Source organism: Aspergillus viridinutans (genome assembly GCF_018404265.1).
Source record: "Aspergillus viridinutans IFM 47045 DNA, scaffold_7, whole genome shotgun sequence".
Lineage (NCBI taxonomy): Eukaryota > Fungi > Ascomycota > Eurotiomycetes > Eurotiales > Aspergillaceae > Aspergillus > Aspergillus viridinutans.
The window spans coordinates 981,326-1,006,497 of record NW_025091223.1 but is presented as its reverse complement, the minus strand read 5'-3'; the positions used below and the strand labels follow the sequence as shown (position 1 = coordinate 1,006,497).

The following is a 25,172-nucleotide window of genomic DNA, read 5'->3' as shown; positions in this document are numbered from 1 at the left end:
CCTGCGACCTGGTGTCCCCGAATCCGCGAAACTCGGGGGCGAAAGGGCGGAAAAAGGTATATCTCGATCGAGTACGTCGAGGTCAATAGCCCAATGAGAGACAGGTAGATATCGCGATACGAGACGCGATGATCTGAAGGGTTGAGGGATGGGCAAGCAGCGTGTCGAGATGAAAGGGAGATGGTTGGATGTCACTTCAGTTTGGATGGGGCACGAGTTTTCTTGAGCCGCAGCCAACAGCACTAGCGCGGTGCCCGCTAAAAGTCCGCAACGCTAATTCATAGAAACTTGGCAGATGGCAGAAAATTCAGATTTGTAATACAAGGTCATCCAATAACGTTGCCCATATGGTGGAGCCTATGAGTTTTGCTGATGACTTATAAATTGCACCTGACCGCCCAGCGACTGCCCTCTCATATAACAATCCAGCCATGAGACTGATTCACCTCTTATCGCCGACTGTGCTCGCAGATTACCTAGCCACCAAGGGTGCTGGATGAATCCTTCACAATCATCCCTCCTGGCCTTTCTTCAGGCTGGGAAATCTTCTCCCCTTAACTGCAGTCACTCTGTTCTCACCTGAAACGCGCTAGTATACCACTATGAATTTATCACTCATTGATCCTTTCGTCCTCGCCCAGGACTATCCCGACACCTTGACAGAGAAATTGAGTCCGTCGGCGCTCCCGTCACTTTCCCAATGCGACCTGGCTAACGAGCGACAGGGAGCGGGCACGCGACATGTTTGCGCTTCAATCGCAAAGGAGATTACCTTGCTTCCGGACGAGTGCGTACAACCCACTTCCTTTCGGCTCACCAATTTCGAATCCTCATTGACACCTCATTCTATAGGTGGACGGTACTGTGGTTATTTTTGATATAGAGACGAATGGAGTTGCGCGGAAACTCCGCGGTCATACCAGACAGATCCAATCTCTCAGGTGGGGAATTACTCCCCTGCGGAGTCGACCGAGAGCATGTCGTGCTGATAAGAAGGAATAGCTGGTCTAGAGATGGACGATACCTCCTCAGCTCCTCCCAGGACTGGAAATGCATTTTGTGGGACATGAAAGATGGTTCCCGCGTGCGCACTGTCCGATTCGAGGCACCTGTGTATATTGCAGAACTACATCCTTTTAACCAGTGAGTGTCCCTTGCTCCTGCAGGGTTAGAGACCTGTCTCTAAAGCATGTCGGATGGTTGCAGTTTACTCTTCGTCGCTTCTCTTTTCGAAGACCAACCAGTCCTCGTGGATATTTCGTCCCCGAAACCAATCAAGCGAATACTCCCGTCCGCTCCATTTCGTCCTCCGCCATCCGCCTCAGAAGAAGTCGACCCAGCCGTGGCCGCCAAACAAGCCGCGCAAGATGCAAAGCACTCGACGTGCGTCACAATCTTCTCGGCATTTGGGAATCACATCATAGCAGGCACATCCAAGGGCTGGATCAACATCATCGAGACGCAGACCTGCACGACCATCCACTCGACCAGGCTCTGTAACGGCGTGGTCATACTCCTCCGTTTGGCAAGCAACGGCCGGGACTTGCTCATCAACAGTTCCGATCGCGTAATCCGAACCATCATCATGCCAGACCTGTCGCAATTAGGGATCGACCTCGAGCCCGCGAACATCAAACTACAAGTGGAACATAAGTTCCAGGACGTGGTCAACCGCCTAAGCTGGAACCACGTCACCTTCTCCTCTACCGGCGAATTCGTCACTGCCTCCACATTTATGAATCCGGACATCTACGTCTGGGAGCGAAGCCACGGCTCCCTCGTCAAGATCCTCGAGGGTCCCCGTGAGGAGCTCGGCGTTGTCGAGTGGCACCCGTCACGCCCCATGGTAGTCGCCTGTGGCCTGGAATCAGGGTGCATATACACGTGGTCCATCGTCACGCCACAGAAGTGGTCCGCCCTGGCGCCGGATTTCGGCGAAGTCGAAGAAAATGTCGAGTACATGGAACGGGAGGATGAATTCGACATCCACCCGGCGGAGGAGATCCACCAACGGCGTCTCGACCAGGAAGACGAAGTCCCCGATGTCCTTACCATCGAACCGCTAAAGAGTGGCGCAGAGGGCGAGATGGAAGCTTTCCGCATGCCAGTCCTCCTGGACATTTCTGATAGCGAAAGTGAAGAGGACATAGTGGCCGTAGGGCCGGGAACGATGCGTCGCCGGAGTCCCGGTGCAGGTCGGGAGTGGATGAACTCCAATGGCGACGGAGACAAAGAAAGTGGGAAGCCCGGTGCTGGTAGAGGTCAAAGGGGCCGGCGGAAATAAGCTGATCTCTTATGTTTTGTAATAAACACCGATGGTCATCACAGCAATTTTTGGGGATCCGCAACATTTGACGAAAGCATTTTACGGCGTTTGACGGCACACATATCATGACGGGAACTAAAAGATTTGGGGATTTTTCAAGGATTCCGAAAAAGGGTGGATCTTCGAAGAGTTTTGACCACAAGTTTAGGGCATGAGTTGAGATCATATCCAATGTATTGGCTGGATGTCTTTTTTTCCATACGAAGGCAGCCGCTCGTGCCGTGTCATCAATATCATTATAGCCAGGATTTTCTTCCAATAATTCATCTTCAAAAAAGACCAAAGGGATGGAAAAATCAATAGCAAGAGGGTTGATACTGCCGTCCAGACAATAAGGCAAGCTGATCTGGATATAAAGCCACTGTACACGGCAACGTCCTTCCCTACAGTACGCCAGGGCATGCTATAAAGTGCAGTGCAACTATCGCGACCCATTCGGCCGAAACAGAAAAGAAATTTGTGGCCTTCCCCCTCAGCGAGATCTGGGTCGCTCCTATCTTCTTCTGTCCAACCAGTGCAAATGTCCTTATCAGAGCAATTCCATGTCTCTGGTGCCACGATATCAGTCGATCATGACTCCCGCGGCATGGGCTGTGAATGTGGCGGCACCGAAATTGGGTTACCTATGATGTATATATTCCTTGACCGTTTAGAAAGTCCTCAAAAGCCAACAATCAGGCTTTCCGACGGACAGGAAACGGGGTAAGCCTTCGTTCCAAAATTTTCGGGCGAACTTTCAGAGGTTTCCGCGAGCGCATGAATCTGGAATTGAACAAGGATGGTCGGTCATGGGAGTTGGCGACCGAGATTCTGATGTTTGTGCGTTTGCAGGGTGTGTGCTGTGTGGGTCGCAATGGTCTCTGAGATGTTCAGTCCAGTTTTGTAACAAGGAGAAAGCGAGATGAAGGAAGAAGATCGCTTGGATCGTTTTCTAAGCGGATCGGTGGTTCAATCCGAAGGTGGAGATCCGCATTCATGGCGCGCAGTTTACTGACCACGATCTGAGAGGACAGAAGGATGCAAGGTTGGTCTCGGTCAATTGGCGAGGGGCTTTCGAGCCTGGTATATATGCAGTATGTTGTAAGTATGAATTTCTTTATTGAAAGCTTCCGACTTGACGTCGGCTGCTATTTGCTTGATTCGTTCGATAGGCCAACCGAACACGCGGCTGAAAGGGGCCAGGCTCATCGTCTCGATACTCTCCGAGATGGCGAGGTTATACCAACGAGCCACTCTTCTCTCATGCTCGTCCTGATGCCAAGGGTTGAGAGGGAGTCCAACCATTTGATGGTCAATTTCAGTAAATCCGGCCTCCTGCAGATTTCGAATCGTTTCACGCGAATTGTGCGCGACCGGCCGCATGGTTTCCTCTGTGGCTTGTTTCAATAACTGGTACCATTGTCGAATAGCCAAGCCTTCCAAAGAGCGATCATCGCAACGGGGTTCGAAATCGATTTCCACCTGCTCAAACCAGGCACCCGGACGAAGATGGGAATAAATCCTCCGGTAGAGGTTGGGCCAGCTTGCGACGCTGCCAGAGCCCATCTGCGTATGAATCAGATCCCACGAATCCTCCCCAAGAGCCCAAAGGCTTTCAAAGTCGAATGGCGCATAGAAGTCGCAATTTCTCGGGTGATTGGGAGGCTGTATGGGGGCCAAATCTACCCCAACAACGAAGGCCTCTGGATACTTGTTGGCCACATCGATCGCCCAAATCCCTGTCCCACATCCCAAATCGAGAAACCGGCCGTTGGAGGGATGAGGAGCATAGATCAGTCCGTCCGAGACTCTCGCCACAGTGAAAAGCTTGTGGAAGATATCTAGACGATCCTGCTCCTGCTCGTCGCACGGCAACATGTAGATTCCTTTGCGGTATCCATGATACGTTCGTCCGTTCTCCTGATAGCAAGGGTATCTGTCAGGATTCCTAAAGGGAGAAGAGAAGAAAAGGAAGGTTGTATATTAGTCACCCAATGGTAACAAATTTGCAATGTTAACAGCTTTGACGACAGTCAAGGGAGGGAAATCATGAATATGAGAGGAGAAGGGAGAAGGGAAAAAGAGTGATATACTTGCTACTGGTAGAGTTAATGCTTGGGGATCCATTGGCGTGCCAACGACCAGCGGCCGGGTCTCTCTCTGCAGCCGGACCCCTGTCTGTGATTGTATAGATGTCCATAGCATCAGAGTTGTTCCTTGAGCGGCCTAAGGCATTGAAATTTGTCGAAATAGATCCACGAATGTTAGGTGGCGGGGAGGCCACCGTCGGAGGTCGCTGTCCACCCTGCCCGTTGAGATACATCAGGTCGAGGCGGTCCAATCGGATTTGGGAAAAGAAGAAAAAGAAGAAAGAGAATAGTATGTTGGCGAGGGTAAAGGAGGAACACACAATGTTGACTGGACAGGAATCTGTCGTGGGGAGATATATCGATAGAAGATACGGTGGCTATTATCACAGATCAAAGCTAACATATAGGAAGGAGGACAAGGCTGAGCACAGCGGCTGCAGAAATACTGCATAGAAGAATGGACAAGGTGATCGAAGGGCGCGAGAGGTCTTTTTGTGAAGAAACACATAGAATCATCACACACAAACACACGCACGCAGCAAGAATAGGTAAGATTCCGTGATACACGGCACTCTTGAACTCAGCCGCACTGAGCACCCAACGACAGAATCAAAAGGTAACAACAGACCTGAAGCGCCGCGGCTGCCTCCCCGCGGAAGACCCAAGCCTCTGAGGAACCACACAAGAGCAGTTACGACGCGACCATGCAGGACTCTGGCTCGATGGACTCTATCGTCTGGATATAGGCAAGCAGAGTCAACGTATCTAATGGATTAGTGAATCAAGATCAACCATGGATCGATGACGGACGATCAAGGAAGAACCTATTGAGATGGAGCGAGGGGCGGTTAATCAATGCAAGAAGAGTAAATGATGGAGAAAGAAAATAAAAATAAAAATAGATAAAAACAAAATATTATTTAGTACAGGGGAAAACAAAGAAAGTGTATCATAATATGATAATTATAACAATAGAAAAAAGAAGAAAAATAAATAAATCAAACGAAGAGAACAGTGCGAAGTTGAAGAAGAGATGAAAGGACTAAGGAGCAAAAGCAAAGCACAGCAACCAAGGCTTTAAGGTTGTGCAACCGCTGTCTCCCTACCCGTCAGGCCCACGGGCGCGAAGGCGAGGCGGGGCGGTTGGGAAGGGCCCAGCGTTTGGACTGATCGCTCAGCCTGAGGCGCCAATTTGTTCAGCGAGGGTGGAAACAGAGAGAGGGACTGCAAGGTATGGTTGATGAGGTACTCTGTTTCATGTAGTTATGAGTAAAAGATGTGATTTGATATACAATCAAGTTGGTTTGATGGTTGGTTACATAGCCTTTAGTGCATGAGTTGATCAGATAGCTATGTAGAGTATGAAAAGGGGCAAGTTGATGGCAACGTAAAGTCAGACAAAATCATTAAGGATAATAATAATATGGCAGTTATAATTAAAGGCATTATTATCATGATGTCAAAGGAAGAGACTGCCTATGGAGCAAGGTACCAACCTACCAACCGACCTATTATTGTAAGACTGTCTGTCTACAACGCATCCAAGACCCTGCCAATGCAGAAGACGGACCCATTTTCAGCGCTACTTAGAGACTTTTTTTTGGATTGAATTTCCAGGAGAACTCTCGGTTATGCTCCATGATCTGACCACATTGCTCTTCTCTAGTGCTCGAGGACCAAAGCGTACTCGACTACTGTAGGGATTAGACAGGGTCTCTGATGGCTGTTTGTCTAACTCAAATCAAGCGAATAGCGAACAATATGAACGGCTCAAAGACAGTGCCCGTCGCTATTGATTAGGACTAGACTAGTAGATATTTTGGCCCTCAACAGTGCTCTATTTAGTCAGGGATCAGGTGCAGTGTTCCACAGACTTCAGTGCATCAACAGGGGGCTGCATCCTGGTAGACCTATAATCCATGTATGTACCTCCCTTTTGCATAAGGACATAGTACGCTCATCTCACGCATCAACTCTGTACAGGAGACACCCAGACGGTTCATGGTCTGGTATCTATACTTTAAGCCTTAAATAAAACATACTTTTTTCTACATTTTCTTACTTGAGACTAGGGCCCATCAGTACCCGGGTTTCCGGGTCCGCACAGAGAAAATTAAATTTGAAAGCAATCTTGCACTTGCGAGTGCCAACAAGCTAGCGAAGACGAACGGAGGAAAATGGCGGTAAACCCACTTTAGCGGGTGTCAACCCTGGTACTGTAGGTTTGGGGAATACCTTCCCAGACAATATAGCTCTTTTATTCTCTGTTCTTTGAACTGTTGAGTGCGTAGAATCTCGTCATCATGACTTGCATCTGCCGACTATTAAAGATAGTCCCCGCTAGTAAGTCGTACTACTGAGGTTGTAGTCTGTATGTCCCCTCTCACTCCAGGTACAGCGGGTAGTGACTACTCGACAATGAAAAAGAGTAGGTTACCAACATCCTGGATATCGAAGGAAACTAAGGGTTGTACTAATCTTCGGAGGAAAAGATAGCGTAACTGTTCCCGTCAATAGTACTAAGGTAGTAAGGAGGGGTTCTGGTTTCATTTCATTTCGGATTGTTCTTGTTCGAAATGGGTATCTCCTGGAGTCCTGGGTCCCACCAAGATTATCAGAATTCCCGCTCAAAAGTCAAAGGACAAAGAGAAAAAGTGACTTTCGGGGCGGGACGCGGACCGTCGTCCACTCTTGGTCAAAGTCAAATTGTCCAATTGCAGTGGATTATTTTTCCGCAGCTAGACCATTTCGGTTCAGGCCTAGACAAAGTAGTAAGGTATTACTAACTACCCGACGGAGTTCCAGTCAAACCTAGGTACCTATCTTGGTAGATACTGCGAGCAGTGAGCACAATAATGATGAGTACAGTCTGGTATGGTCACTCTGGTGAGACCTACTAGGTAAGGTAGGTTGACTAAGTATTAGGTAAGTATGGTACGGATGAATCAGAGATGCCGTCTCTCAGACTTCGACTCTTACTGTACTCCACGTGTCATCACTCGTCAAGGCGTCATCCTACTGCTAAACTTTTTTTAGTTTCTGCCACTCAAAACTCAACTAATCAGCTTATCTGGTCGTGTTCCCAACACTCTGGTTTGAAGGATCCGAAGCTTTTCGGATATCATTCCTCTTCGAGCACTTCTGCTACGGTGCTACCCTAGTGCCTTTGTGAACCCCCGACGCTGAATCTCAATACATTACTAGGAATCTACTCCGTACCTAGTTTACCAAGGAATTATCTTTATTACTAATTCGAAGTAGTCTAGGTACCTAAATTATCTTTCTCTGGATCAACGGCTTGGAGCCCACAGTGTTGCAGGCATCCACTCCGAAGTGGATCACGGTTGTCGCTTACTGTGGTCTGTAGATTCCGTGCTCAAGGAAACTTTGCATCTGCACTCCCAGGCAGAGCGCACCGTGTGCGTAGGACAACATTCTCTGATTGTTGTCAATGTCATTGACTGATGGGATTTAGACTTTTGACTTGGTTGTATGCGGAGTTTCCCATCTTGAGCCTTGATCTCGAACTTTATTGCGGAGTGCTCCGTAGCTACCAGTTTCCTAGTCTAGTAACAACTACGTAGGCTCGTAGCAGCAAAGTAAACTTCGTGTACCTTTGATCCATGTGAAGAGTGACAACTTACTCCGTACATCTCTCACTAATTTCCCAGGCTGATTGAGCGAAATAAATAGATTTGCACACCGCTTCCCAGACTGCCGGGTCCCAAGGCTGTAGGCTGCAACCGTATTCCGTCACTCTCCTTGTTAGCAAGCGTTCGGCAACTAAATACTTTAAGGTACTTAGAGACCTACACTGATAGGAGGTACATGGTTGGTAAATCACGGAGTGCAGATCCTGTCGAATGAAGCTGCCCCGGTCTCTTATTGCTAATGCGTGCCAGCCAAGGGTGCTTTGCGGACAGTCAAGCGCAATCTTACCGTGCCTTCAAGTAGGATATCAGCACATTGAGTAGTCAGAGGTCCCTGCTACTGAGATAATTACTCAGTAGGAGTAGGGAGCTACGTTACTACGTAACAGTAAACCTCCCTATCCACACTTAATTAATCTGCCTGTTATCATTCACCAATCTTGACTAATCACCACTGAACTTAGTAGATATTTAGTGTCCGTCACAATCCAGATCTCCATTCAGGACTAGTCGGAAATATCTACCGCATGGTTGCTTCTCTCGTCCTCTCGGCTCGCCAACCCACAACAATCTAACCTAGTCTCAACTCCTTCAATCAATCTGTCTCATCTAGTCCGGTTACTATTTACGCGATACCGAGCTTCTTTGATGGCTACCTAAAAAGAAGATGCATGATGATTCCCGCTGTAAACGCCGTGTCGTTTCAACTTTGAACCGCATCATTGATCGAGAATAAGCGCCTTTGCCCTCAAGCAATGTGCGGAGCCCAAGACGAGTCATGAAAAGTCCTAAAGTCCTTTGCTGCAGTACAAGGGTTACTCATGACTTCTGTGGGGTCGTCAAGTTGTATTTTCTCCCAAGCTCGCATCCACATCTTCCAGTCTCAGAATCAGATCACCGGACACATACACTTAGAAGCGCCACAGGCTGGCGGATATTGAGGACAATCAATTGTTTGAAAGCCTCGACCCGTTTTGCAAATCTGGATCCCCTATCAGCTAGTTAGATAGTACAACAAGGCGTGTCGCTGTTCCACGTTTTCACTCCGTGGAATCACTGGAAGTGACTGCTGCATTGAACGAGGACCCAGTTGGTCCAAAGGAGAATTCGGCATCAAAACAGTGTTAAGATCGACGGTCAGCATGAAACGCATCCTTTCACAAAGTTTAAATTCTTCTGGCCAGCTACAGACAAGATAGCCATCTTCACCTCGCAGAAGGAGGATGCTTGCTCGAGCCACAAATGCCACGACCAATCATCTGGGTGCATCTCGAACTCGGCAACGAGTTGCCTTGCACCAGGAGGTTACATGGAAGGATGTCACCGCTCCATTAAGGAACTAACTCTTCCTGGGCATCTCCTCGACGGAAAAAATCACAGGTCGACGCGGCGGTGCTGACCGCCCCAGTCGTCTGTACGTACTGGGAAACTTGAAACGTTCCATTTGCGGCTGTGCATATGTAGCTAGATGCATTCGGCGATGGGACCTGAAACAGACCAGGTGAAGGGCTGACTCGATTCGCCTGTGCTTCCCACGATGTCTCCACCCAGGTATGACACTGCGATTAAGCTCTCTCAGCAATCGACCAATACAAATGGCAAACCTCTCAGCATTCAGTGAGATGAATTGCTTGAGCTTAACCAGCAGAGAATATGGACCAAATTGTGGACAGGATACAGCCATTGAATAGCTCATGCGCGTCACTTTGAGCACGCGAATGGGACCGGGCCTAGCGTGTCACACAACCCGTCACGGAAGCCACAAAGGGACGGTGACGCAGAATCGCACTGCTATTCCGTTGCCTGGGTCGATCTTTCGACAATTCTTTTAAGAATAGCCAATCAGTCAGTCTCCTTCCGATTTGCATTTTTTTCCCCTTTTGTGCGCTGTCGCAGAACAGAGAAGCTTTTCCCGGAGGTCGCCTAAAGACCATAGGGTAAGCAAATGATGTCGCTCTTGTTTCCAGCAGCAATGATGGCAACCCTGGCCGCAGGAGTGCTGGTTGAAACAGATTACTACTCTGTACACATCGCCGAGTTCCAACGACTCCACATTGCTCACAAGCCTGATGTCACTGACTCACTTGTGAAAAGGGAAAAGAGAAGGAGATGGAGCAGTTCTCGTCGGTCCAACGGCTGGCAGCGCTTCTTCAAGGAACTGGGGCCCGCTTGAAAAGTCAAAGATCCACGTCTGCAGGGCATCGCCATGAAGTTTCCTAAGGCTAATATTCTTAGCGCTAGCTACGCTGAACTTATATATGACCCTATGGGCCATTATTACCATGGAACAAGGGATCGACCGCGTACCCAGGCTACGTTGAGGACACTTTCAGATGAGTTTGACTCTGAAGTCGGGGCAAGGAAGGTGAAAGAGAGAAATCAGTTAAGAGACTAGGAGTTGCCCTTCGTAGACTTCCGGCCGATTAACAACTTGACGATACCCGGTAGAATTCTCGTTTATTGTGACAGTGAGAGCATTTGCGGGACAGAGGACAACAACATTCTAGCAATTCTTGGCTCCCCGTCCTGGGATCCAGCCAGCTAAGCGAAACCAAAAAACGAAGCTAGATGAGAGAGACGAAAATAAATCGAATGCTGACATCCTCTTGAATATGCTATTATTATTCTGGGTTGCATTGTCGTCTGCTGAGAATCTGATGCGCTCAGCGAAAAGCGAAAGATGTATGGAGTGGTAAAAATGCACGGGGAGAGTAGAAAAAATCAGAACTATGGAGAAAATCAAATTTTCTACCCGCAGCATCACCACCAGCCTGATATACAAACCTCTGTCAGCCACCACCTGTCAACAGAATCAGCATAACAGCCATCCGACGAGCTACTCCCCAGGCAAAACCCTAGGCTGGCTTGTCCCACTACTTGAAATCAAACTATAGATACGGAGTACCTGTCAGCAGAAGGTAGCCGATCGGCTGATTGATCTCGACTAGAAGTCGAATACGGGAAGACCGGTATCTGGCGGTTTTGGCCCAAGCATCAGTATATCTATCACGGATCAAGTATTTTCACCGTCGCTTCGTAAGCCGCCGATAAGTAGGAAGACATCCAGCCGCCGGTCTTTGTTGTACGGCGCCATGCACACACTCAAGGCCACGGCATCATCCTCGCTTAATCTGGGCCCGGGGAATTACATCTACTCGATCACTCCTGCGTCGCCTGGCTCGTTGGCGGCTATTTCATCAGATGACTCGTTGCGTGTTTTTGATGCCGCTGGTCTTGGCCGTGTAGCTGTGGTTGCGGCGAAAACGCACGGGAATGGGGGTGTGACGTCGCTGAGGAGGTATGGGTCTGGTCGGGACCAGCAGTTGCTGGTTACCGGCGGTAGGGATGGGAAGGTGAAGCTGTGGGATTTGAGAGGAGGGAAGGGCTCGGCTGTTGTTGAGATGGAGACTGGTGAGTTGGCTTCTCGGTTGGATTGGACTCGTGCTAACTGTTTGCTTTCTCGTGGATAGCCAGGAATGCACCTGTGCTGTCGGTAGCTTGCTGTGCGGAGACCAACACTGTCGTTGCTGGTACGGAGCTGGTCTCCTCGCAGGCGGTTGTTGCATTCTGGTCAGTCATGGCTGAATTGATAACATCCGCGTCTACGCAAGCTGCTAACTGCCGCGTAGGGATATTAGATCGCCGGGGGCAACCCGGCTCCAGTATGTCGAGAGCCACAACGACGACGTGACCGAGGTGCGTATGCGTCCTACCCTCACTCTGCGCCGCGCTCCTTACTGATGAGAACCAGCTTCAATACCACCCCGTCCGTAACAACATCTTACTATCCGGAAGCACAGACGGACTGGTCAACATCTACGACACCACCATCACGGACGAAGATGACGCCCTGGTGCAGGTCATCAACCACGGCTCCGTCCATCACGCCGGGTTCCTGGGCGAGCGCACCATCTTCGCCCTCAGCCATGACGAGGACTTCTCCGTTCATCCGGCCACAGATCCCGACGAGCAGGCTGAGGAGCCCAAGCCCATTCAGTTCGGTGATCTAAGGCAACCTCTCAACTGCGAGTATATCGCCCAGCTCTGCACCGGCAGCCAGTCGGCGTATATCGCTGCCGGACATAAACTGTATTTCCGCATCTTCTTGTTCATCTCTGTTGTCGGTCATATCTGACAGCTTCCCCTGCAGTGATAAACGCCTAGACCTCGTCCCTCTCATCCCCGATCCGTGGCGGTTCGACCAGGCCAACCTCTGGCGTCTTCCGGGCGCACACGGCGAGGAGGTCGTCCGTTCAATCTACGTCGACGAGCAGGTATGTTTCCTCTACCTGTGCTTCTGAATTAACCCAGTCTCACCATTCTTGCAGAGTCAATCCGTATTCACCGGAGGAGAGGATGGGTTCATTCGCGCCTGGAAGCCAATGGATGAGGATGAAACTCTGCCCGAACATTCTCCGTTCAAGCCTTCACGACCAACGGAGAAGAAACGTGAAAAGGAGCGGTTTAAGCCATATTGATTGTGGCTGGAGGAACCAGTATATTGTAATTATATTTCATGAATCCTTCGAATCCTTGTCTATATTGCAGTCGTAGGCTCTGGTCTTCGTATCGCCAAAAGGCCCCTGTAGCCTGCGATTATATATCTGAAAGAGTCGACAACCCAACCACAACCAACAACTACATCGCGCAACGCAACCACATTACTGTATCATAGATAGGCTCACCCTAAATACCTGTTATATTATATAATAAATTGTTAGACCTGTAAGAAATCCAACCAAAAAACAAGAAAGCTGACGAAAATGCTGAGCAGCAAAAAAAAAAAAAAGTAGTCGCGCCCGGGATCGAACCGGGAACCTTCTCGGAATCCTAGAAGATGCTCACAATTGACTGTGAACGAGAAATCATAACCATTAGACCACGCGACTGTTTGTTGGAATACTAAGCGAACAAATATTTATGTACTGAAACAGCTAAATCACTAGATAGGAAACATCAGTCTTGCCCCATCTCCGCATCCAAACTTTTTTTTCTTCCCTTCTTTGTGATCTCAACCAATCTCTGCGACGGCGTGGGCGGTACCTTTCTTCACCTAATTTATTATAGCCTTCCTCTCACTCCTCATCCTCAAAGGCGGCTATACCCCTCCCCATCCGCCCTTCCAGGTTATTCCCTACCTGTTTTCTAAGCGCCGTTACGCAGAAGGCAACCTCGATGCCCGCCAGAGCCGTCCATCTAAACTAACCGCCCTCCAACCGCCTCACCAACTCCATCACACCTCTTTCCTCGACCCATATTACCCCAAAAAAAGGTCCAACGAAAATGGACGCCCAAGCCTACCTCATCCGTCACGGCTGGTCCGGACCAGGCAACCCACTGAACCCCGACCGCCCACAGGGCGGCGGTCTTGGTCTCACGAGGCCCATCCTCGTCGCACGGCGCTCCGGCAACCAGGGCGTGGGCAAGAAGACGACCAAGGATCCCACGAATCAGTGGTGGCTGCGTGGGTTTGAGGATGCGCTGAAGGGTGTGGGGCAGGAGAGTGTCGGCGGTGCCCCGGCAGTACCGAAGCCGAATGCCTTGACGAGTGAATTGTATCGGTTTTTTGTGAGGGGGGAGGTCGTCCCTGGTACGATCGACGGGAAGAAGAAGGTGGTGGTTGTGGAAGAAATTAAGAAAAAGAGGAAAAGGAAGGAGGAGAGCGAGGGCGAGGATGCCGAAGAGGCAAAGGCGCGGCGGAAGGAGGAGAAGCGCAAGAAGCGGAAGATGAAGGAGGTTTCGTCCAGTGTAGATGGGACGACTTCTGAGGGCCGAACCGAGAGCAAAGAGGAGCGCCGACGGAGAAAGGAGGAGAAGAAGAGGAGGAAACAAGAGAAGGAGCTGAGGAAGCAGGAGGAGAGCAGTGCCGGGGAGGACGAGAAGGCCGCTCGCAAGGAGAAGAAGAAAAAGGAAAAGAAGAAGACGGAAAAACGGGAAGACGAATATCCTACTCCTCCATCTACGGAACCAGAGCAGACGGAGTCCAGCAGTGGACGGGACGAATCCTCAGACACAACGGCAAAGCCGAAGAAGAGGAGGGAGAAGGAGGACTTGAAGCAGGACAAAAAGGACAGGAAAAAAGGCTCCTCGTCCGAGGACAGCACGAAAAAGAAGTCAAAGAAGTCAAAAAAGTCGACAAACGAGTGATATTGGCCCGTTCTTCATGTACAGATAGATTTTCGTTCATCAGATCAGATACCCATTTGGCACTGCTACGCCGACTTGATAAAAGTTCATATACCATGTCATTCTTTCACTCATCGTCTCGTACCTCGTAAGATCAAGCCTCGGGCAATTTACCTGGCTTGCCCGAGAGAATCCAAGGCCTTCTCTCCCAGAACTCATCCTTGATAATGTCGACATGATCAACGACCACCTGTGCCTTCCGTCGCAATTTACGCAGTTTGTCTTGCTGCGACTTTGAAGTTTTGCTTTCGTCCACCGGTGCCTCATCATCATCCCCGTGCCTTGATCTGGACTCAGGCTTGGGATCTTCTAATTGATACTGCAAAAATCCACGTTAGACGGCGACCATAAAAGGTATTCCTGGTCGCTTACCTGACGATAAAGAACACTCCCTTTCTTAAACATCTCATCCTCGTTGTTATAATTGATCCCGAACCTCTTGAAGAGGATCTCATTCTTGTCGGATGAGACAGTCCCCTGGCACGGCTCGTCAGCTCATGGGGAGTAAACCATAATCCAGAAGCGCACACACCTGTAACTCCCTCTCAGCATCCGTGTTACTCATCCCTCCCTGCTGAACCATCGTCCAAAACGTCGTATTGTAGAGATTATTGATGTGGCCTGGTTCAATCAGTACATGACAAAGGAGCACAAATCAAGGAGATCAAACGCACAATCCACCTGTCTCCAACTCATATAATCGCGTAAGATCCTAGTGGTCGGGTACAGGACCGCCCGTCCGTCGAACGAGGGCAGGTACGGAGGCTGCAGAGGCGTAGATGGGAAATACGTCCCCCATTGATAGATATAATGTGCTGTAAACGTGGACACAATCGTCGTGACGAGCTTACTATCCCCCAAGATTAGTGTTTGCAGACACAGAAGGTCAAGGCGAGGACAAAAATGCTCGCCCTGGCTGTGGCTGACTCACGCGCTGCGTCGCTCGAATAACTGACAGCTGGGGTGAAAAACAAAGCTGCGCATGGTCAGAGTCATAAATATTGTAGACCTAGCCGGCGAGAGACAGACCTATATTCATCGCTCACGCCATAGGCGATGCATAGGTCTGGGAGTTCTTTCATGACCTCCACGGCGGCGGCGTTCATCAAGTCCAGCGCGCGGCGGTCGTTGGGTTTGATGAATCCATAGCGATCGGAAAGTCTATGTCATCTGTTATTCAGGGCACATTTGGGGAAATAAAGTAGATTGGGAGGCAAATACTTGTGAAATCCTCTGCCGTCGATGCGAATCACGATCCAGGTATTCGGCAGCAAGACGTCGGGCTGCTCAAATGATTTGACGTACTCGTATCTGGTTACGCATGTCAGCTATTGCTCTATGCTCGACGAGAATCGAAGCTAAATACTTTGAGTTCGCCATATCAATAAAATGTCTTGCGTATCCTTCGTTGCGAGGATACCGTAGTCTTGTTCAGTTTCGCTGGCCGGTCAAATGAAATCTCTCTGTTGTGCGGGAAGCCGTGCGGACTACGAGAATTGAGCCATGATTGCTGCCAGATCCATCTAAGGCATTCAAAACCCCATACTACAATTACTGAGAACTTTCTGAGTATTACATTGACTACTTTGACCATTCTGATGAGGTATGCGGTGAGATGGTATCTTTCACCCACCAACTATACGATTCTCGTATATGAAAGTGCTATATACCAATGAATGACTTTAGACATAATGATAGTAAGAAAACCTTGGAAAAAGGAGCAGAAAGACTCGCGGGCCCTCGCCAAGCACATGCAAAGAAAACAATCAAAGAATGCATAGAAATGCAAAGGTGCAGCACCAACATGCAGTTTGTGTAATCCGTTATCGAGAGGAGTGAAACATCAAAAATAGAGGATCACAAAAGACTGAGCCCAGCTCAAGGTTCGTCTTCCTCGGCGATTTCATCATCGCCAGTCTCGCTGGCCAATTCGCTAGGCCTTTCACTTGTCTCACTGGCAGCTTTGTCGGACTTTTTAGACTTGCGGCTAAAAAATCCCAGACTGCTTCTAGTCGATTTGTCCGCAGACGGAGCGCTGGAGACAGTACTGTCGATACTTTTGGCAAGTTGCGCCTCGCTGCTCGCATCCTCATCGATGTCACCCTGGGACGAATCGCCTTTCTTCGAAAACAAGCCAGAGCGTTCCTTCCACGAACCGAATTTGCTCGAGCTGCCCTTTCGAGTGATCTTTCGGATAAACGATTCCTTCGAGTTGCTGTTGTCCGCAGAGGTGGCCGATGGCATGCGCTCCAGCGATTCATAGGAATCACCAGTGAAGATGGACAAGGACCGGGAACGCGAATCCCTCGAGACGCGCGGCTCCGACGGAGAGCCCTCCATGGGAAAATCGAAAGGCATATCGGATTCTCTCTCCTTTCCTTTCTCTTTATCCTTATCCTTGTCGGACTTTCTGCTGAAGATGGTCTTGAACGTGGGTGCTGCCGGATTCAATTTTGGAGTTACTGGGCGGTGGGAGGACGAAGGCCGCGTGCCAATCGGGGCTTGCAACGGCCGACCTTGGCGTTCAAAAGACTCTTGAGGAAAATCAGGCTCACCAGTCAGCCCAAGGGGCAAGTGACCAGACGACCCGTACGTAATAGATGGCCGACGGGATTGAGCCCTGGACCAGCTGGACGGAGAGGCCCAATCGAATCCAAGTACACTGCGATGGCCAGGCTTTTCAGCAGAAGGCCATCCGAAAGGACGATTATCCGTCGAGGGATGAGGAAGCTGATTATCGAAGGAAAAGGTGGACGAAGGTCTCGGGGACAGGGAACCTCGACGGACAGTACCTAGAATCGATGCTGGATCGATTGGATCGTGACGAGGACTGAACTGATTATAACCTGTGCCGAGATCAGAGGGGTCGCTTGACTTCAGCAGACTGCCACTTCCTCCGCCGAAACCGAATCGGCTGGGGGAGAAGATACTGGAGAATCCTGCTCGTCGCGACGGCAGGTGGTCAGAAGAGCTGTCTGCGGTGACAGCGGCAGTATTACTCCTGGGAAGCAACGATATCGGGTTGGCCCAGTTGCCTGTATGACTCAACCTCCGACGCCTTGAACCGATGGGGTCCATTTCGTCCAGATTCCTTGGGAAAGATTGGCTCTGTCCGGCTTTCAGGGTGCCCAGCAAAGGCGGCTCATCTGCCAGCGTTTTACCACGAGGACGATGGAAGCCAAATAATCCCGATAGCCTTCTTGTCGCGCTTTTAGGAGCATCACTAGATTCATCAACATGTGCAGACTGGGGCTCGGTCTCTTTGCGATCCTCATGGGGGCTGGCGAAAATGCTAGCTGGCTTGCTTCCCACTGCAGACTCAGGAGACGATGGGCCGCGCGAATAGCTTTCCCGCTGCGATTCGGACAATTCCAGGTTTGAGAAACGAGGTCGAACTATTGGACGCGGGGGTTCTGGAGATTCTTCGTCCCCTAAAAGATCAGACGGGAGCAGGGCATCGGCCCGTGGACTCATTTGAGGATTACCGAAGGAAAGATCGAGATCCCCCCGCATCGGATCCTGTTGTTCGGAGAGGCCCGGAAGAGTCATGCCATTATTGATATTGAAGAAGGCAGGAGTGGGAGCAAATGTAGGCGAGTTGGTGGAAGGGGGATTGAAGTTGACACCGCCAGGGAAAGACGGTTCCAAGCCGGGGAAATTCATCGGCGAGGAGACGTTGCTATTGAGAGAGCTGCGATGGCGGCGCGGACGGATAGTCGCAGTATTTGACATGTCCAGGTCGAGAGCTGGCAGAGTGAACGGTCCACTGCTGCCCGAACGCTGGGTAGTCAACCACTTGAGGCGCTCCTGGGCCTCTTGGTACTGTTGCTGAGCCTTCTTTTAAGTTAGTAACCCTCGATCTGGAAACGCTAGTACGTTGTCTGGGTACCCACCTGTGCGTGCAGATTCACTAAAGTAGCATATCGCGCATTGAGATTGCTCAACTTGACCTCCCACTGCCTTGCTCGCTCGTTGTCGATGCGGTCCAACTCCTTGCCATCCTCGCTGTCTCCCCCCTGCTGACGCTTTCGCTCCTCCTCAAGCTTCTTGACACGTCCACCTTTGTCCTGAATCTCATCATCGAGAACTTTCATCTCTGCCTGCTCCTTGGCAATCTTCTCCCGAACCTCGTCTGCACTCTTTTTCCCTTCCTCTTCCATGCGAGCCTTCTCCTCGTTGATATGCGCAACCTCAGCAGTCATCCGCTCCATCTCCTCACGCCAACGAATAATGTCCTCCTTGCGCTTCTTCCGTTCAGTCTCTTTCTGCTGCAGAAGCCTCTCTCGCTTGGCCTTTTCATTTTGGACGGTTCGATTGACGCTCTCCAGCTTGTTAACGTGCTTCTTCAAATCGCCACTGGCCTCGTCCTTCTCCTTCACACGCTTTCTCAGCTGGTCACGCTGTCTCTCAAGCTCTTTCAAAAGCGCGATATGCTCCTCCTCTTCCTCCACCGCGTGCTTCTCCACATTTTCATTCTCATGCTGCAGAGTTTTCAGCCTGTCGGCCAACCGTTCCAAGGTCTCACTGCTGTCACTATGCACTGCGTGTTTCTGAATCTCCTCTGGATGGCCATGTGGAAGGTCCACGCCGCTAGCCGCAGGAGATTGTTTCCGTCCAGCAGATGAACGTTTCCCTTGCAGTTGTCCTCCACTAAGCTCGCGAGCCATCAGAGGGGCGGCAGGAGCAACCAACCCGGCCGTGGGTCGTGGGATTGAGGCCCGAATCGTCGGGCTACCAACCGGGGCATTTTGCTGAGATTGCGACAACGGAAGAGGCTTCGTCCGAACATGAATAACCGCGCTGGGTGTCTGAAAATTTGCCGCACTGACGGAAAAGACGCAAATGTGATATATACTTCCTGGGGCCAAATTTGAGATTTCTACCGCAGTCTCCGCTCGTTTCGATTCACCAACTATTAAGATGGTTAGTGTTGAAGTAACTTGCAAAAGTAGTACGCAAAAATAAGCTACCTTTGGAGCCGTTGACTTGAATAATGTGCTTGTGAATGGAATTGTGAAAGTCGGGCAGTTTCCAGGCGATGCGAACCTCACGGGCGGTAATTTCCTCTAGAGTAACCTCTGGTGGCGGAGGGATGTCCAGGCCGAGCTTTTCGACCAGTACTTCATTCGGAGTCTGACAAACTTGCCATGCACGATATAGTAACCTTCACTGATTTTAGATAGAAGATCATTTTAAAGGCGAAACAAATATTCGAACTCACCATATAAGCGCCCATAGAATCGCGACGGCCAGAAAGAGAGCCATAACGCCTCGTACCCTCACTGGGGGAACCACGCTGGGGTAGGCGTCAAAGGAAAGATATAACGGCTCATACATCACAGCATTGGGCACCCATGGAGAGCGGGCGTAATGGAAGGGGAAAAGAGGGGTGAAGAAGGAATTGACAGGCGAGAAAATCCTCAGCCTCTTCTTTCGCCCTCTTGCGAACCTAACTCTCCACCACAGTTGTTAAATGCGACTCTTTCTCGATAGATCAGCTTGAGAGGAAATGGCACTAACCAGATAAGGGAGGTCATGTGAGGTCAGCTGACTGATCTTCAGCTTAGTCAACAACGCTTTTCGTCGTTGCGAACGAAAAGTCTTGGCACGAAGATACTTCCTGAAATACCTCTCCCCTAGGCAAAAAGTAGTGCAACACGTGATTAAAATCAACTTTCAAAAACATCAACTATTTACAAGATGAAATATCAACAAAACTAACTAATATAGAATGCCATATAATTTATATATGAAATCTAATCATCATAGTTATTACCTCCTTTCAATCTAATAACCTGTTTAATTCGATATGGCATCTTTGCAATCTACTTCTGGATTGTCTCCCGCGGGACCTCCTCCCAACCTTTTAAGAAGCATTTCTCCAATTCTTCTTTTGAAAGGGCCCAATATCTTTGTTTCATGAAGCCCCAGAGTGATTCAATGCAATTCAGATCTGGACTATTAGGAGGCCATATCATTTTATACTTTGYTAGGCCTGACCGCTGCCAGRTRTAATCAAGATGGCCTGCWGAGTGTCCAGGAGCATTATCTKCCTGGATGTAAATATRGTCATATTGCTGAAGTAGCTCCCTAGCATAAGGGAATAGCTTCTTCTCTAAGATTTCTTGCTCATAGCGCCACCAGTCAATGCCTTTGACATCAATTTTTCGCTGAAATAGCTTTGGTCTGAACGTTCGCTTCCTGCCCTATCAAGAATAGACAGATATTAGTCACTTTCCATAGATTTTTATATRGTAAGGTACCTTAGCTGGTCGGCCATCTCTGGATATGGATTAAAGAATCTGTGCGCCTTCAAATACTTCCTTTTGCTGAGGTATAACCTCTGTATTCCATGCAGAAATCTTAGAGGCAGCCTCCTGTCTCTGTTCTTCAGTCTCTGGACGGAATACATGGCAGGGACCTTTTAAATTATATGTAATAGCCCCCCAAAACATGAAATCTGAATAATTCTTGTGTCTTTGCTGGACAGTATCTGGATGGTAAGATCGTTTCTCTTGTTTAGTTGCAGATACACATTAATGGCCTCATATACCAGTTGCAACAGCTGTTTCATCAGTCCAGATCACCTTTACCCAATCATCTAATATCCAGTGTTCATGGTCTTTGGCCCATTCTAATCTCTTCTGCTTTTACTCTTCAGTAAGGCGAGGCTTCCGGGAATACCGCCATCTAGGGATGTCCAGAGAGGTTAGTAAGTATCTAATCAAGATCTTAAAGATAATAAGGGTTTACCTATTAATTCCAAGCTCATATACAGCATTTTGGAACGTGCGTTGACATCCAGGGAGGTCTGGATTCACACTTTTAACCTCTGTATAAATTCACTTCCATTCCAGGTTTCGTGTACGGCGATTATCTCGAATCGAACAGCCAATATAACGTTTATCTCGGTTAGATAGAACCTTAGGCCTTCCTGAACAAGCCTCATCTTGAAGAAATTCTTCTTTTATAGGCTGATTTGGCTTCCATCCACGCTCTTTGGCGCGTTTCCGTACGCGGGAGATAGTAGATTTTGAGAGGCCTGATTGCGCAGCTGCAGTACTAAGAGAATTGCCTGAAATTTCAGTCAGGGCAAGTGCAGAGGCCCTTTTTGCTATATCTCTCTCCCTTTTCATTTTGTCCAAAGATTAATAGGGTGGTAATAGAAAATAGGTAGGAATCTAATGTTTTGGTGGACGCGTTTGGAAACTAAATCACGTGTTGCACTACTTTTTGCCAAGGGGAGAGGTAGTAACGCTCAGAGTTGCATCCAAATCAGGCTTAGTGCACAGCCCGGCCGCCCTCCGGAAGACCTAAACCGAGGAAGTTTCCTTTCTGAGCTACCTGCTGCAGCCTTAGGAATCCATTTCCATTCGTCCCGTGACATGTGACTTGGCCCGCTCGTTGGGCGGTTGAGAGCGCCCGCGGCAATCATCATCGAAAGGTGCTCCCCAACAGCCAACACTCTATCATCAGAAATCGTTTATCTGAGTACTACCTGCATTTTGACATTCTCCGGCTCTTCTTCTCTTTGTCTCTATTGTCCCTTTGTTTAGAGGTCTATTTGTTGTCCAAATATAGATCTCTTTGGTTCCTTGTATTTTAACCCGGTCTTGTTTCAGACGGCATTACATTCGTTTTCCCCAGCTGGGTATGTCGCAGCTGGAGCGCTCTCTCGGGCATTGTCACATGGGTCATATGTAGGCGGCAATTCCTGCCAACTTCCCGACTGCTGACATAGTCTCAAACCTTTACACATACCTCTCCTGCCTTATCTGTCTCAATCGTCGGTCTTCACTATCTCTACTCGCTTCCCTGGTCCATCCGAATTAATTGAAGGCGCATCCGACGTCGCCATCTCGGGATGCAGTACGTCCGAAGTATCAGCGGTTCGGTGTCGAAGACATGGAATTCTATCAATCCAGCCACCTTGAGTGGGGCCATTGATGTCATCGTCATTGAGCAGGAAGATGGTAGCTCCTCATACATGGTGGTCTCTATAACCCTTGTTGTTGCTAACGCTTGTTGATAGGAACACTCGCCTGTTCACCGTTCCATGTTCGATTCGGCAAGTTCTCTTTGCTTCGTCCATATGAGAAGAAGGTACCGATATGCTGTCCCGGATAATTTTTTCGGACCTGACTGAGCTGGATTTTTCTTCAGGTGGAATTTCAAGTCAATGGAGTCAAGCAGGACTATGCAATGAAGCTCGGGGAGGGCGGAGAGGCCTTTTTCGTCTTTGAAACATCAGACGAGATCCCCGCTTCACTGCAGACGTCACCGCTAGTATCGCCGGCGGCCAGTCCGAGAACGCGGAGCGAGGAAGATCTTCCGTCTTCTCTTCAAGAACCGGAGTTTCTGGACCTCGAAAAGTCCTCTGCCACTACTCATTCGCAGGATGCGAAAGCAGGCTCGAACATACCTCTGTTTTCGAGGGGGGCGAGGGCATCTAGTGATTTGGGTACGGTGGCGCTTCCTTTGGTCAGGATCAGAGGCTCTTGCTCATATGAATATAGGTGCCATGACTCCTCTGTCACAGTCCCCGGATGAGACCAGCGTCAGCCGACTCCGCCGCGGCTCCTTGGGCAACGCACTAGGCTTTGACCGGGCAGCGTCTGAGCCTGTAATAACGGCGAAGAAAAGTACCGGCACTTCCAGTGAGGGTGATTTTGCAGTTGGATCGCAGCCTCCCAGTCCCACAATCAGCGACACTGAGCGTCCTCGGAGTCCTCCTTTACTGACGCCTCAGGAAGCCGTTTCGCGTGCACTTTCTCTTTCAAAGAAACTGTCGTCATCCAACATTCCAACTCGGGTCAATGAGACTGGCGATCTCATGCTCGACATGACCGGTTACAAAAGCAACGAGGAGGACGCTCTACGTGCCGAACTCATTGCCCGTAAGATATTGGCGGAGGAACTGGAGGGAAGCTACGACATTGGAGGCCTCATCGGAGCGGACGAGCATGGAAACTTGTGGATCTACAGTAGCGAGGAGGCAAAGGAGGCTGCCAACCGCCGGGCGACTTTTAATTCGATGCGACCGCACTCGGCCATGAGTGAAAACGCCATCTCTGACCCTGGGTACCACAGCGACACTGATCACCCTATGTCCGAGTCGCCGTATCCGACTCGGCATCAACGTGCGAAATCCGATGTGCAGCCAGGCTTCCCTACCCCTCCGCAGTCACCTACTCAAGACTCGACTCCAGCAGAGCCAACCCGGAATTATGCCAAGACTCTTCGCCTGACGAGTGACCAGCTCAAGGCACTGAATCTGAAGCCCGGTGCCAATCCAATGTCGTTCAGTGTGAACAGAGCTACCTGTACTGCGACTATGTACCTCTGGAATAGCACCACGCCCATTGTCATTTCCGATATCGATGGGACGATCACCAAGTTAGTTTTCATGTTGTGTATTATATGTCGACCTACTGACGAAGTGCAGGTCCGATGCTTTAGGGCATGTGTTGAACATGATCGGTCGCGATTGGACTCATGCTGGTGTGGCAAAGCTCTACACCGACATAGTCAACAACGGCTACAATATCATGTATCTCACAAGTCGATCTGTGGGTCAGGCGGATACCACCCGTACCTACATTTACGGAGTCTGCCAAGATGGCTACAGGTTACCCAAGGGTCCTGTCATTATGAGCCCTGACCGGACGATTGCGGCGCTCAGGCGGGAAATCTACCTGAGGAAACCGGAGGTGTTCAAGATGGCTTGCTTGCGGGACATTTTGGGTCTTTTCAACGGAAAAGAGAATCCATTCTACGCTGGCTTCGGCAACCGTCTGACAGACGCGCTGAGTTACCGGTCGGTCAACATTCCGTCGAGCAGGATCTTCACCATCAACTCGAACGCGGAGGTATCCTTAGATCTTCTCAGCCTGAATAAGTACAAGAGCAGTTACGTGACCATGCAGGAACTGCTAGATCATTTCTTCCCACCTGTCAGCCTGCTGGTCCAACCTGGGGGTGAAAATTGTACTGATTTCACCTACTGGAGGGAGGCTCCTCAGGATGTTGAGATATTCTCGGATACGGACAGTGATGAAGAAGACGAAGAGGACGAAGACGAGCTAGACGAGGAGATAGAAGATGAGGAAGAGGAGGAGTATGAGGGCGATTTGACCGAAGAAGATGGCAGTGAAATTGATGAGGAGGTTGACGAACTCGGGGAGAGTTACATCTCACAGGAGTCGATGGATGGACTTCGGTTGTCTGACTCCATCGCCTCTTTGGCCGCAGACGGTTCAACCCAGGTCGAGGAAGATGAAGATGAAAATGCGGAGGATATGGCCGCTGAGACCAAGCTGCCGAATTCGAGGCTTTCCCCAACGTCTGAACCCGTTCGGTCTGCTTGAGCAAACCGAGACAGAGCGTGAAAAAGTATTAGATCACGACGTCTTTTTTTGGATATAACTGAAGCTGATTCGCATGGCATTGCAACGCTCAATGATACCCAACCCTCGCGTCAACTGTGGTGACAGCGTCGGCCCACGTTATCAGAAGCCTCTCTGACATCTTGATTCCTTTGCATAAGCGGCGTTGAATAATTGCATACTGATTGTTGCCTCGTTCTTGTTTGTGTTGTGAGCATTGTTGGACGACATGGCGCTATAGAGAGTCTCAGCGAGTTACATGGTTTGATTCAGAGTCGTGTCATGAATTATTTGCACCTGGATGGAGTGTTAGAATACAAGCACATATTGTTATATAATCAAGTTGTTTCTGTCCTGTCGAATGTGCCGTCGCTGTTGGGCTGTCATGAGCATTGGATAGAGTAGAGCCCATGCGATGACTTCCGAATATGGCATAGCGCCGCATGGGAGAGTCGAAGAAATCCAGCTCCTCGATCAACTCCGACAGACAGTAAAACCTCAGTCCAATAGTAACACAACCACGCTCTGTCGTTAAATCGCAGTCTTTTACTCGTCG

General features: G+C 49.6%; 7 protein-coding genes and 1 non-coding gene across 8 annotated transcripts; 4 read left to right on the top strand and 4 right to left on the bottom strand.

Annotated features, from left to right (window-relative positions):
• Nucleotides 1–602: 602 nt before the first annotated feature.
• Nucleotides 603–2,284, top strand: Aspvir_008842 (Set1-mediated histone H3-K4 methylation subunit Swd1; the record flags this gene model as incomplete). The annotated part of the gene is made up of 5 exons (XM_043271998.1): nt 603–672; nt 726–787; nt 853–941; nt 1,003–1,143; nt 1,207–2,284. The coding sequence occupies 5 exons, from the start codon at nt 603–605 to the stop codon at nt 2,282–2,284; spliced, it is 1,440 nt and encodes a 479-aa protein (XP_043127933.1).
• A 1,077-nt stretch (nt 2,285–3,361) lies between these two features.
• On the bottom strand, nt 3,362–4,183 carry Aspvir_008841 (class I SAM-dependent methyltransferase; the record flags this gene model as incomplete). Its single annotated transcript, XM_043271997.1, has 1 exon — nt 3,362–4,183. One exon carries the CDS (start codon nt 4,181–4,183, stop codon nt 3,362–3,364), a length of 822 nt encoding a protein of 273 aa, XP_043127932.1.
• Nucleotides 4,184–11,137: 6,954 nt separating this feature from the next.
• Aspvir_008840 (WD repeat protein) lies at nt 11,138–12,523 on the top strand (the record flags this gene model as incomplete). The annotated part of the gene is made up of 6 exons (XM_043271996.1): nt 11,138–11,456; nt 11,516–11,615; nt 11,675–11,741; nt 11,797–12,134; nt 12,196–12,319; nt 12,374–12,523. 6 exons carry the CDS (start codon nt 11,138–11,140, stop codon nt 12,521–12,523), a joined length of 1,098 nt encoding a protein of 365 aa, XP_043127931.1.
• Nucleotides 12,524–12,835: 312 nt separating this feature from the next.
• Aspvir_008839 lies at nt 12,836–12,934 on the bottom strand. The gene has a single exon. It is a non-coding gene; the product is annotated as a tRNA-Val (tRNA).
• A 394-nt stretch (nt 12,935–13,328) lies between these two features.
• Aspvir_008838 (uncharacterized protein) lies at nt 13,329–14,192 on the top strand (the record flags this gene model as incomplete). Its single annotated transcript, XM_043271995.1, has 1 exon — nt 13,329–14,192. One exon carries the CDS (start codon nt 13,329–13,331, stop codon nt 14,190–14,192), a length of 864 nt encoding a protein of 287 aa, XP_043127930.1.
• A 133-nt stretch (nt 14,193–14,325) lies between these two features.
• On the bottom strand, nt 14,326–15,611 carry Aspvir_008837 (tRNA guanylyltransferase; the record flags this gene model as incomplete). The annotated part of the gene is made up of 8 exons (XM_043271994.1): nt 14,326–14,550; nt 14,604–14,708; nt 14,764–14,852; nt 14,906–15,081; nt 15,163–15,207; nt 15,261–15,392; nt 15,453–15,542; nt 15,598–15,611. 8 exons carry the CDS (start codon nt 15,609–15,611, stop codon nt 14,326–14,328), a joined length of 876 nt encoding a protein of 291 aa, XP_043127929.1.
• A 498-nt stretch (nt 15,612–16,109) lies between these two features.
• Aspvir_008836 (Fibronectin type III domain protein) lies at nt 16,110–19,496 on the bottom strand (the record flags this gene model as incomplete). Its single annotated transcript, XM_043271993.1, has 4 exons — nt 16,110–18,065; nt 18,125–19,143; nt 19,202–19,395; nt 19,453–19,496. The coding sequence occupies 4 exons, from the start codon at nt 19,494–19,496 to the stop codon at nt 16,110–16,112; spliced, it is 3,213 nt and encodes a 1,070-aa protein (XP_043127928.1).
• Nucleotides 19,497–22,095: 2,599 nt separating this feature from the next.
• Nucleotides 22,096–24,598, top strand: Aspvir_008835 (putative lipin Smp2; the record flags this gene model as incomplete). Its single annotated transcript, XM_043271992.1, has 5 exons — nt 22,096–22,204; nt 22,264–22,334; nt 22,395–22,692; nt 22,748–23,627; nt 23,677–24,598. The coding sequence occupies 5 exons, from the start codon at nt 22,096–22,098 to the stop codon at nt 24,596–24,598; spliced, it is 2,280 nt and encodes a 759-aa protein (XP_043127927.1).
• Between the last annotated feature and the right edge of the window lie 574 nt (nt 24,599–25,172).